This window comes from Archocentrus centrarchus, chromosome 11 (assembly GCF_007364275.1).
Source record: "Archocentrus centrarchus isolate MPI-CPG fArcCen1 chromosome 11, fArcCen1, whole genome shotgun sequence".
Classification (NCBI taxonomy): Eukaryota; Metazoa; Chordata; class Actinopteri; order Cichliformes; family Cichlidae; genus Archocentrus; species Archocentrus centrarchus.
Window position 1 is genome coordinate 133543 of NC_044356.1, and position 12881 is coordinate 146423.

The 12881-nt window shown below is 43.0% G+C and overlaps 1 protein-coding gene across 1 annotated transcript; it reads left to right on the plus strand.

The window, feature by feature from the left end:
- The first annotated feature begins 85 nt into the window (after nt 1–85).
- On the plus strand, nt 86–11449 carry rnf139 (ring finger protein 139). Its single transcript, XM_030740698.1, has 6 exons — nt 86–623; nt 2628–3283; nt 8200–8347; nt 8457–8563; nt 8662–8913; nt 10230–11449. Exons 1-6 carry the CDS (start codon nt 461–463, stop codon nt 11016–11018), a joined length of 2115 nt encoding a protein of 704 aa, XP_030596558.1. The 5' UTR covers nt 86–460; the 3' UTR covers nt 11019–11449.
- The last annotated feature ends 1432 nt before the right edge of the window (nt 11450–12881 follow it).

Consider the following 12881-nt stretch of genomic DNA (forward strand, 5'->3'; position numbering starts at 1 on the left):
CCTGAAAGCAACATCAAAACGTGTGTAAGAGAGAGGAAAAAAAAGACGTTGTGCTTAGGAAATGTTACGTTAGCAGTCACGCCCACCCACGCCGTGACACGTTACGTCGGAACAACCCAGCAAGTTCTGCGGTCCTTAAAGAAGTTCAGCAGGGCACTCAGCAGTGACTAACGGGCGATTCAGAGATCCCTGCTTGGATTTGTGACATCTTGTGAAGCCGGCTGTGATAGGAGCCTGAGGTCTACCGGCGCTTACTGGGAGGGTGGGAACGTTAACCCGGAGAAGCAACAGGAGGCTGCGCTGGACGAACATGGCGGACAGCAGCTTTGCAGCTGCCGAATAAACGTTGGGCAAAGCGAAACCGAAGACGAGGGGCGGCTGCCGGGTGACTCGGCACGTATTTCATAGTTACATGGATAGCCAGGGCTCTGAGGGACTGTAAGCCCCCAACCGAAGCCGCATGGCGTCTGCCCAAACCCGAATAGGCCAGCAGGCCTTGGTGGTGCTAGATGTGGCTCTGCGAGTTCCCTGTATTTTTATTATCGACGCCATTTTTAACTCTTACTACGACCCTGGCTCTGGATGGGCCGGGGCGGTGGGAAAGGTGCTGGTCAGAGTTGCAGGTAAGATCACTTTAAAACAGACAAATCCTCATTTTAGCTCAGGGGCAACCAGCTAGCTGCGTTAGCCGTGACTTTGGGCCGGTGCGTGGGGCCGTGTCACCTGTCAGACCGGCTAAAGCCGATTAAGCTGGGGCAGGTGTGTGTGTGTGTGTAAGTAAGAGAGAGTGTGAGACACCCTGTTGAGCTCCGTCACCTCCACCCGTAGTCACTCACGACTGCGCCATCAAAACGCAAACTAGTTAACCAGCTAACTAATGGAAAGCTGTCATTTCTGGTATCCGTGCCGATTACCACGGATGTCCTCAAAGGCACCTTAGACGCAGTTATTGATGATATTCTGCTCATACTTCCTGACAAGACTCACGTCTCCTCTAACTTATAGAGCTCCTCTCTGTTCTGAGCTCTGCAGAATACCTTTACGTCAAACTATGTTGACAAGGTGTCCCACTTGATGGAATACACTTTATGCACAGCATTTGTCTCTCGGTATCCACTTCTCGTGTTTTAAGACAGCAGTCTTATATTTTGACATTTTCAAAAACGATGATTACAGTAATACCCAGAGCTGCTACTAACGAAAGATTTATTTATTGATGTCTATATTTGCAGCCCGGCTCACCTTTAGTTTCCTCTGCATATTATAATTCATAAAGGCGCCTCTTCTTTTAAAATGACATTTTCGTCAACAGAGTAATCCTCTGTTAAGGCAACAACAAGTTATGTAACTCTGTTTTCCAGTTTGCAGACCTTTGAGCAGCTCTGAAGTGTTGGCCAAGAGCGCTGGACAGGAAGCCAGATCAGGTGGTTTAAAATGACTGAGCCCACTGTTGGGTTTGTTTCTTTACCATAATTCTCTGTTTGGTACAAGAAAAAGGCCACAGATGAGTACTGAGGTTGGTTCATGTCCTCATCTGTATGCCACAGTATAATCAAGGGCAAACGTGGTGTTACATGGACCGTGAAAGGAATTCCTTTCTCTATTTTTATTAGTTTTTTGCTATTGTGTGGTATTTTTCACACTGTAAGATTTTAAGAAGTTCATCGCAGTATAATAAAGTGATCCCTCACCTATCGTGGGGGTTGTGTTCCAGAGAATAGGTGAAAATCTGCGAAGTTGCGGCATTATATTTATTATTTATATATATATTTTAAGACTTCATAAACCCTTCCCACACTACTATAAACCTTTCCCACTCTCTTTCTAGAACTTGAATGATGCAGGCAGATAGATACGTTATTGATCCTGAAGGAAATTAGGGGAGCTATTGAAAAGGCTGCCACATGATATAGCGCCAGAAGATGATGAATTATGTAGATGTGCAGTACTGATGGCGATGAAGGTGTTTTTTTAAATCCACGATACAGTGAAGGATGACTGTAGTCAGTAAACATAAGCAGCAGCCCTGGCTGCATATGTTCATGCTTGTTATGTTGACTAGAACTATTTTATTTTAGTTTTGTACAGAATTTAAGTACAGAATTTTGTTAGTGAATTTTAATTTTCCTGAACTCTAGTTTTATAATTTTATTACATAAAACTATAAAATTTTTTTGACACTTGGTTTTAGTTAGCTGTGCTAATGTGTCGCACAGTTTGACACAGAATTAAAATAAAAAAGAATAACTTCATTAATCCCGGAAAGAAATTCATAAATAAATTGATAAAGGAGTGCATTTAAAAAAAAGGACACAATTTTAGCACCCTGGCCTGAAATTATGACAAACACAGGGTGTAAGAGTTTGTCCAGTTGCTTGTTCAGCTTTTTACTTGTTGGGATTATTCAGCCCTATGTAAATTATTTTGCCCCAAATATCATTAAATTCATTCTCACTGATATATTCTGTGTCTGATGGCAACGTGCAATGTCTAATCTTTTCTTAATATGATCAGGCAAACTTAAACTACAGCCAGTTCCTGATATCTGTTCATTTTGTAGTTTGTGCAGTGGGAAATATTTACCATTTCCAGTTTCTGACTGCCTCTCTGGTGTGTTTCTGTCTTAGGTGTCGTCATCTCCGCAGTGGTGCTACTCCTTTCCCAGAAAGCCTTGTTTAAGTTCTACACCCTGTTCTTTGCTGTCCTCCTTGGTATGGCAGCAGTCCTCATAAATTACTATGCCACCTCCCACGTGGACTTCTACAGCACCTATTACAAAGTAGCTTTGGGGTTCAGGTTGCTGCCTAGAAATGGGCCAATACTGTGGTTGGGCATGGCTGCTGTCCAGCTCCTCTTTGGGATTGGCTATGTGTTCTTGCTTAACCTCCAGTCTCTGTGTGCTGCACTGGTGGTTCTGGACATCATGGTCCCTCTGTGGGGACTGATGATTGAACTTCCTACAGACACCAGGCAGCTGCTGGCCATGTTCTCAGGTCTGATGCTGGCTGTCAACACGGCTGTTTGCCTCGCCATGAGGCTAAAATGGTTCTACTATTCATGTCGGTACGTCTACCTGCTCGTACGGCACATGTACAGGATCTATGGGCTTCAGCTGCTGCTGGAAGACACATGGAAGAGGATCCGGTTCCCTGATGTGCTGAGGGTGTTCTGGCTGACCCGGGTAATGGCCCAGGCACTGATACTGGTTTATGTGGTGCAGGCTGTTCGAAGGGAGAGTGGAGATGCCACAGGAGGAGCTGCAGATGGGAGCTCTGATGCACAGGTAGATGCTGATTTCAGTGTCTAAGTAGCGATGTTCCTGGTGACTAATTTATTAGCCGACTATTAAGTCGGCTAATAAATTAGGAAAAAATTAGGAAAAAATTGGACTAACTAGTCTAAAACTAAAACACTCAGATCTTTAAAAAAAAGGCTTTCTTCTATAATGAATCACACTTTAAACTGCTGCCAAACTGTGTGGCACCACGCTTTATGAACACTGCTCATTACACTCCAAACAATGAAGAAAAAACTTAAAATCATTAAAATCAGACATTAAATATATGAAAAATTGTTACTGCAAATGCTGTTTACGCATCATTGAATATGAGAAAATAACATCTGAAAAATGAATAAATTGTGATTTAAAAGTATGGCGCATCGTGCCGTGCATTATGAATGATGCTCGTTACTCTACAATTCATGACATGCATCAAAACAAAACAATACAAAAATCCATCCATTTTCTTCTGCTTATCTGGGGTCAGTTGCCAGGGGTGCAGTCAGGAGTCAGGTAAGGCAGTCATCATGACAAGTAAAATACTAACAATGATAAGAGAAAATACATGTCACCACTTGACAGTTCTATAAAACTGTTTTATAAAACTTTTTTCTTAATTATGTTAATTTTCAACACTTTAATGGTCAAAATTGCAGAATTTACGCATCGCATGTTCAAACATGGAAGAAATGCGGGGTGAGTCAGTTCAGTGCTGTGTCACACACAACAAATGAAGCAGGCGGTTGGTGCATGCCCATTGCCGTCTCTTTATATCGCCAATATAGATGTTCTATTACACATGCTGATCTTCCACAGTCTAATATAATGAATGAATATGTGTGACATGTTTATTCTTTGTGATTGGTCATAAATGCACGGTGAAAATACACAGGGTGAGGCAGAAAGTACCGTGCCACACCGATGGGGGCAGTGCTGCCCCCATCTTCAAATAAAGGTAAGATAATAAATGTTTTTTTTTTTTATTCATTTAAAAAGAGAGACCCCCCCCCCCCCCCCCCCCCCCTCAAAAAAAAAACAAGATTTGACCTTACATTAAATATTTGTTTATCTTGCCATCATCGTTGAACAGTATGGAGTTGATTAAAGCATAAATAATCATTAGTATAATTAAAATTCAAATCTAAGTTTCTATTTTGGGTTCATATATGTGAACATCCAACTCCAGACGAGTCAGATGCCTCACCCATCACAAACCTCACCGCACGTCACTGCAGGGGTGGCATCCTGAGCAGTGGAGCCCAGACGACCCTCCCCCCCAGCCTCCTCCTCCAGCTTACCCCTGGTTCAGACTTTAGAGCTGGGTGTTTGTAGAACTATGAGGTAACCTACATAAGTGACCAATGTTGTTGCCACCCTTTGTGCTTGTGCAGGTGTTTTGCGTGTGTTAACTACCTTTTGGTCCTGTCCCAGTGTTTTACTTGCGATGCCGGTATAAAATACTGGGATTTTTCCCCTCCTGGGTTCTACTCTTTGCTGTGGTCATTTTTGTTTTTATTTTTTTAAGATGCAAACACATTTCTCCCTCTAGTTTTTTTTTGTTTTTTTGTATAAAGAAGCAAAAACAAACAAACTTGGGAAGTAGCCCAAAATGCAGGAAAGAGAGGGTGCGCTTCAGGTTATGTTGTAAAATTTAAATAACAATATTAGACCTAATAAAAGTATCAGGCCAATATTAACACAGTTAGGGCATTTTTTTCTATGAGGGCTGGAGCTCCATCGGGTGGCATGTGGCTGTATAACATTTAGGACAAACATTTACCGGCATTGGGTATCAATTAAAACCTTGACAATTAGGCTAACTGAATAGTACGTCTGGTACTGACTAGTAAGAATAGAGACGATTAGTTGTCTAGTACACTAGTCACGCATATCCCTACTTCTGAGTGGGTGTGTGTGATGTGATATATATAATTATTATTTTTTTTTTTGTATAACGATCGTCCACTGGACGATCTTTATACAAAAAATAAAAAAACAGCTGAACTGAACAATTTAATTGTGGTCATTAACCAACAATACAAAATAAAAACAAAACACTTCATAGGGCAACAGGATGTGTGATATCTTATTCTAGATGGATTTTGCCGCCCCTATTAGTGAGGACATGTGGATACTTCTTTAAGGCATTCTGGGTTGTATGGCCAAGCCCCAGGTTAAAAAGCTGTGCTGATGTTAAATCCCTGATAGTTTGATAGTCTGAATGCATATGCCTGCTGAATGGCCTCTACAACCAGTGGGTTGTAGAGGCCATTCAACCTGGGCTCCCTCCTAGCCTAAGCCAGTAGTGGCACGTGACTATAGCTCGACAGACAGGGACAAGTGGAACTTTGATAGTACCTTCAGCAGAAATGCTGAGTTAGGCTGAAGGATAACCCGAGCTCATTCTGGCAACAGCCTGCAGCAATTACTATTGTATAAGCGCTTTGAGTGCTCAGAGCGCTAAGAACTAGTCTATTTACCATCCCTGTGAACTGACAAGAGTGTGGAGCATTGTAATGCTCCTGACAGGTGTTATGGCAGGAAAGCAATGTCAAATCAGCATCTCTGAGTGGAGTAAAGGGGGGATGCTGAAGAGCATCAAGAACTATGAGGTTCCATGGGGGAAACTAAGGGTCCATGCTATAAGTCTCTGGGCACCTTTAAGAAATTGGGATGATTCGTGCCTATTGAATACTGAGTGACCAAGATGAACTGGCTGAATCGCTGCCACCATACCACACAGGGTAACTGCAGATTTGAATGCCTCCAGCTGGGACTGCAGAAATTGCCAGGATGGTCTTGCTGTGGCCTCAGAGGGGTCGATCTGATGGACTGTATGCCAGAAGGCAAACAGTCCCCTGGAGTATGAGTAAGCAACCCTAGTGGATGGTGCAAAATCTTGTACTTTTGTACTATCTTGTACAGAACCATCTCTGCCTCAGTCCTGTTGCCTACAAGGATTAGGTATCAAAGTACAGGAGACTACAGGACCAGATGGAGTCAGTTCATGTGTTTTCCCATGACCAGCTGGAGAAGGCAGGAATGAGACAGAAATGGAATTACAACATGAGGGTCAAAAGGAGAGACATCAGGGCTGGTGACCTTGTGTGGGTGTACAGCCCAAGGAGGAAGAAAGGCTGGCGCCCAAAATTGGTTTGCCACTGGGTGGGGGCTTTGCAAAGTTTTAGAGAAGCTGGGCAAGGTGGTGTACTGGGTCCAACTGCCGACTAGGGAGACACGAGTGGCCCTCCACCGAGACAGGTTGGTGCCATACAGGGGCGAGGTGTGCCCACTTAAGCACCCTGGGTCCCAGTCAACCCCCTGGAGAAACAAAACAGCCACACCCCCCAGAGTCAACGACATTTTCCCCCTTCTGTCTCCCCTCAGCCCCCTCCATGCTTGCACCCCATCCCGGGTCAGCAACAGGGTGCTGCGGGACTGCAGACACAGCCCTGAGTGTCCACTACAAGGAGGCTGGGGGGGGGTTTCTACTGTTGGTTAAGGTTAGATGCCGTTCTTTAATTTCCCACTGTTTTGTTGTTACCTGAATGTATGTGAGGCTGAGCTAGACAGGTGAATGGCTGAGAAGAGAAGGGGCAGGAGAGATGTGCATGTGCATGCGTGTGTGAGAGAGTTAGAGGTGGAGTCTCATTTCTTGCTGTGTGTGTGTTTTTTGGCGTGGTTGCGGCCCACAGCAACCATTGGATTAACAATTAAAGGGCAACTTTTGCTGGCAATCTTTTTTTTTTTTTTTTCTTCTTCTTTTCAACATCCTGATTATATAATATGAAAAATAGCTTCTGTGTGGTAAAAAGGTTTTTGAAAGTTTACAATTTATGTAACTGATGTATAGAGAGAGTGTACAAAACATGCGGTCTGTTCCTGTGTACTGTAGCCAGTGAACTAAAGCTGATATACTTGGTCATGTAGAAACAAATTTCAATGTGAGACATTTCGTAATAATTTATAATTTATTCTGAATGGCACTTTTTTTTTCCATTTGAAAAATATGTACAATACATAACAAGATCATAACCAAATTTCTACCAAACCTGTTGATTCATGTTATGTGTTGCTGTTAAGAGTGCATGGTCTAAAGCAGTGGTTCTCAAATAGTGGGGCGCGCCCCCCAAAGGGGGCGCGGTGCGATACCTGGGGGGGCGCGTGTGACCCTGGGGAACAGGCTTTTTTTTGGGGGGCCGTACTAGTATAAAGTGTAATTGCGCATCCACTACAGTAGGCGGCAGTGGCGCTGTCATTGTTACTTCTGTCACGTTTGCGACAGTGCAACATTTACGACTTACAAGACAACAGGTTTGCCTTGGTTAGCAGTGTTGAGTCAACAGAAAGCTCCGACTGCGTTCTGCCTATAGCCTCCGTTATTCAACATAACAACCCCCAACATGAAAAAGTTTTTAACAGGGATGAAAAGAAAAGCGGAGAGAGACAAAGATAATGAGACAAAAGAAAGTCACCCGAAAGCTAAGACGAGGAAATACGACGAAGCGTATTTAGCGCTTGGCTTCACTGTCACTACAGTTGGAGAAGAGGAAAGACCGGTGTGTTTGCTGTGTCTAGTTGGTCAAACATGTTTACAGTTTAAACAAGGATTTATTTATTTTTAATTTCAGGCAATGATGCACTTAAAATCTTTTCTGTTGCAGACTTAAAACACAATTTAATAAAGTTATTCTTTGTAAGTTTGACCATATGTCTTTCTTTTTTTCTTTAATGTTAATAAGGATAAAATGTTATGCAGAGATGGATAGTCACAGTGGGGAGTGGGGGGCGCGAATAGTTTTCTTCTTGCTAGGGGGGGCGTAACAGAAAATAATTGAGAAGCACTGGTCTAAAGTAAAGCTAAAAAAGGATCACCAGTAAAGGTGACACGTGTACCTTTTTAACTGCACCATTTTCAGGGTTACCTGCTGAGCTGGGATGTGTTCTGGGATCTGACAAGTAACCTGATCATCTCCGGCTGTGACTCCACGCTCACTGTGCTGGGTATGAGTGCCGTCATCTCCTCTGTTGCACACTACCTGGGCCTCAGCATCCTGGCTTTCATAGGTATGACTGAGTTTTTGTTTCAGTATGTTTGTGGATGGTTTAAATTTTTTTCCCTATATATCTATTTAGATGCTCTTGGCTTGAGTGTGTTCTCATTTTGAATTTTCAGGTTCGACTGAGGAAGAGGACAAGAGGTTGGGTTTTGTTGCTCCCGTTCTGTTTTTCATCCTGGCTCTGCAGACCGGCCTCAGCAGCCTGGATCCGGAGGAACGTCTGGTATGTTGCTGTAGGATTCATGTTTGTTCCCATGTTTATGATGGCCTAACTTCCTACATGTATCAGTAACTAAGGGCCTTTGCCATTTTGATTCAAAGGTCCGCCTAAGCCGGAACATGTGCCTTCTGCTGACTGCCATCCTGCACTTCATTCATGGCATGACCGACCCCGTCCTCATGTCTCTCAGCGCCTCCCACGTCTCTTCTTTTCGGCGCCATTTCCCTGTCTTGCTGGTGTCCCTGGCGCTCTTTGTACTCCCAATGGCACTCAGCTACGCCCTCTGGCATCACTACGCCCTCAACACGTGGCTCTTCGCTGTTACCGCCTTCTGTGTAGAGCTCTGCCTCAAGGTGAACACAGGCAGTTGATATTTGATCAGAATCTGTAAACTCAGATCCTTTCCACAATTTTCAGTCTGAGATTTTTGCGTATTCCTTCAGTCATTCTGGTTTCACATATTGGAGGTATTTGGATCCAGCATGTCTTAAACTAATGGAAAAAAACCCCCATTAAATCTCAGTCTTGAAATTGAGATGAAACCAGCAAGTCTTGGTCCTAAATAATCAAATGTGCAGTAATCCTCTAATTGCTGTGCATATAAGAATATAATTTAGCAATACAAAGTAAGAATTTTGGGCAGTTGATTAAAGTTTATGTTTAATTACATTTATGGCTTCCAGCAATTATGAAAACAAGGTATAATCAGGATCAAGCAATTCATTTTCTGTTTCTTTTCACAATCATGCTCTTGTTTTGTCTTTTGTTATAAATCCAGCGCACCACTTTCCTTTACAGCATCTCTCTCAAAACCCAAACTCACTCTTCGTCAGATGGGCGAGAACCGAGATGATAAGACTTTGGTCATCAAGAGCAGTAAAACCATTTCTTCTGTTTGGAGAAAACTTTTGTTTCAGAGAGGTGGAGAAGGAACAACAATGTATTTTTTTTCCGTGATGTTTTAAAAGACCAAATAAGCACATTTAACATCAGAAAAGTCCAGAATCTAGAGCCGGTTTCTCAGTGTTTCTTAGGTCTCGATAATGGCGACAGCAGGATGTTATGATCTGGAGCCTTATTGGTTTAACTTGAATATTTTTGTACATTTTCAAGTGTTGTTAGTTTGATTTTTCTGCTTCTTAGACACAGACATCACTACAAGAACTCAGAAGCAGGCACATGCTCACTTCACTTAAATTAACCTAGGGGCCTACTGAGGAAGGGCTAGCTTGTGGATGTTGAATCGTAACTGTTTTGAAGGAGAGTGAGAATACAGTTTACATAACTGACAGTTTACTTTCAGCTTAAGGTCAGAAATATTAAGAATTACTTTCTAGTGTTATATAATCTAAAAAACATGTATGCGTGGCTGTTTAGATTCTGAACATTCTTCCTGATTGTGAAAACAAGATATAATCATGAGCATTCTTCCTGTTTTCAGAATTTTTCTACAGGTAGTAAGCATGAAAGTACAACAGTTGTCAGGTAGAAATGTATGAACTTTTTGTTGTTTCTCAAAATAGCTTAGACTATACAATGAAACATGAAGAGACAAACGCCAACCTCCATTTAAAGGAGAGGTTCTTTGTGCTGGCATGCTCGTCGTCAGAAGCAGAAATTGTTCACTTGTTTGTTTTGACCTCTGACATCTCTCCTTCCTGCTCTCCAGGTGGTTGTGTCTTTGACAGTCTATGGCCTCTTCATGGTCGACGGATTCTCCAATGTCCTTTGGGAGAAGCTAGATGACTATGTCTACTACGTGCGCTCCACAGGCAACATCATTGAGTTCCTGTTCGGCGTCATCATGTTTGGAAACGGTGCCTACACCATGATGTTCGAGTCTGGAAGCAAGATCCGTGCCTGCATGATGTGCCTGCATGCCTACTTCAACATCTACCTGCAGGCCAAGAATGGCTGGAAAACGTTCATTAACCGCCGCACGGCCGTCAAGAAGATCAACTCCTTGCCAGAGGTACGCGGGGACCAGTTGAGGAACATTGAGGACGTGTGTGCCATCTGTTATCAGGAGTTTGCCACATCAGCCCGCCTCACACCCTGCCACCATTACTTCCATGCACTGTGCTTGAGGAAGTGGCTCTACATCCAGGACACATGTCCCATGTGCCACCAGAGAGTTTATGTTGAGGAGGAGAGCAGAGACAGAGCAGCCTTTTCTAACAACAATGGGGGCTATGCAGCGCCACAGAACAACGATGCCGTTGCTGTGGGTCCTCCAGTACCGGGGGAAAACCCGCAGGGACAGCTGGCTGCTGAGCTGCCAGCCAATGGAGTGGCAGTCGGCGCACAGGCTGCAAGAAGACCAGCAGTGCTCGACCACGAGCTTCTGGAGGACAATGACAGCATAGAGTATGATGAAGACGAGTGGGGGACTCAGAATGGCAGCACGCCGATAGAAGAAGACTATATTAATGATGACACAGATTCTACCGAGGACTGACGACAAAGATCTATAGACAAATATACATATATCTGTATTATATTTAAGTTAAAAATGATAAATGACATCTTACGCATCTTAATTTTCTTTTGAAAAATGTCAGGGATGTCTGGTTTTTTGTTTTTTTTTTCTTTCTTGTTAGTTTCTTTATGTTTTGAGTTTGAGTTTTATTCTCTAAGGGCTTGTGGAAAGAGTAGCTGCTGTGCGTGCGTGCGCGTGCGTGCGTGTGTGTGTGCGTGCGTGTGTGTGTGTGCGTGCGCATATTGAAACTGTATGATGTAGACCAAAAAAACTCAAATTGTTTTTATTCAACAGTATCTCCAGAGTATTGGAGATCCTGATATAAATCTCGGTATGTGGGCACAGCTGTCTTTGCACAGGTTATTTCCTGATGCGAATCAGTAGGTTTAAAATAAAAAAATGTCAGACTATCTGCAGCAGCATCTTGCCTGTTAGAAACTTTTTGTTCCAAATGAAGGAAAGCCAAGAAGCAACACATTCTTATTTTCTTTCTTTAGATTTTGTCACTTATCAAAACCATAAATGTATCTGATTTTTAAATTTGTATGATCTCCCCCTTCGGGGTCCTATTCTTGTGCACACCTGGACTACCTTCATATTGTTTGCTGTTTTTGATTGCTCTATGGAAATCCATGTTCTACTTGCAGGATCTCCTCCACTTTATCAAAACAGTGACTTGAATTTAATTTTGGGGAAGAGAGAGTTGAACCGCAAGTTCATAGATTTACTGGTTAATCTACGTTTCAACCCTCAACCTGTGCTCATGAAATCTGGGTAGCAACCAATCAAGGAAAGTCAAGAATACATGTGGCTCTAATTTGTAATTAGGCCGGCTGGGCTTAGTCTTATGCATGATTTATATTTATGCATTAAATCTGTGCAGAAACACTGTTGGCAGCATTTATTCCTGTCTGCATTGTTCCTCTGTTGCTCTCCAGTTTGATTCATTCAGGTCTTGGTGAAAAATGGCAGCAGAATACACTGGAGGAAATGACAGTACTGAACAGATCAGTCACAGTTGGTGCAGTCTTCGTTGATGCAACGCATAGTTCGATTTCTACGGAGGTGCAAATCAGGTTGTGGCATAGGGTCTCTTGAAATAATAACATACCTTAGATTTAGTACAAATGCATACATCATCCCACTTTAGACATTGGGTGAGGAATCCAGACATCCATAGGGAGCTCGGAGTAGAGCTGCTCCTTCTTCGTCTCAAAAGGATCCAGTTAGGTGGTTCAGGCATCAGCCTTTGAGGGCCCAATTGGGAAGAAACCAAACAGTAGACCTAGAAGAAGACTTGAAAAGTGTTTCTGGGGAGCAGGACATCTGGAATACCCTGTTTAATCTGCTGCCATTGCAACCCAACTTCATATAGTGGAAGATAATGGAAGGATATCATGGAAAAAGTCACAGAGAGGCTAATCTGGCTGGCACTGAAGCTTCAGTGTAGGCGGCTTGTGCCCTGCACCGTCACTCATATGTCTCAGGACATTACAGTAGAGCTTTGCATTGACAGTTTGACCCTGGGGTATAAAAATATTGGAAGGTCGAAACAATGGGAATATTCCTGATCTGATGTGCCGGCTTCAGGCTGAGATGAGACAAACTTCCATTTGGTTTCTGAGCTGTAGCCAGATGCACAGCTTCATTCTCAAATGATCCTCACCATGAAAGTTGTATCAGTTTGAAAGCAGTTGTTTGCTCTTTGCACTAGTTTGTGGTTAAAGAAAATGTCAGTATTCTAAAAATCCTGTTTCCGAGGTGCGCAATGAGATGACATTGAAGGGGGAGAATGCCCAAATTTAAACTAAGTATGCTTTTTCTGTGTGTGGTGGGAGTCTC

What these genes read in the sequence shown, in the direction of transcription:
- rnf139 (XM_030740698.1), top strand. Translation starts at nt 461, where the DNA reads ATGGCGTCTGCCCAAACCCGAATAGGCCAGCAGGCCTTGGTGGTGCTA. An exon ending in CAGCATCCTGGCTTTCATAG is followed by an intron (nt 8,348 to 8,456) that starts GTATGACTGAGT and finishes TTGAATTTTCAG; the next exon opens with GTTCGACTGAGGAAGAGGAC. An exon ending in TGGATCCGGAGGAACGTCTG is followed by an intron (nt 8,564 to 8,661) that starts GTATGTTGCTGT and finishes TTTGATTCAAAG; the next exon opens with GTCCGCCTAAGCCGGAACAT.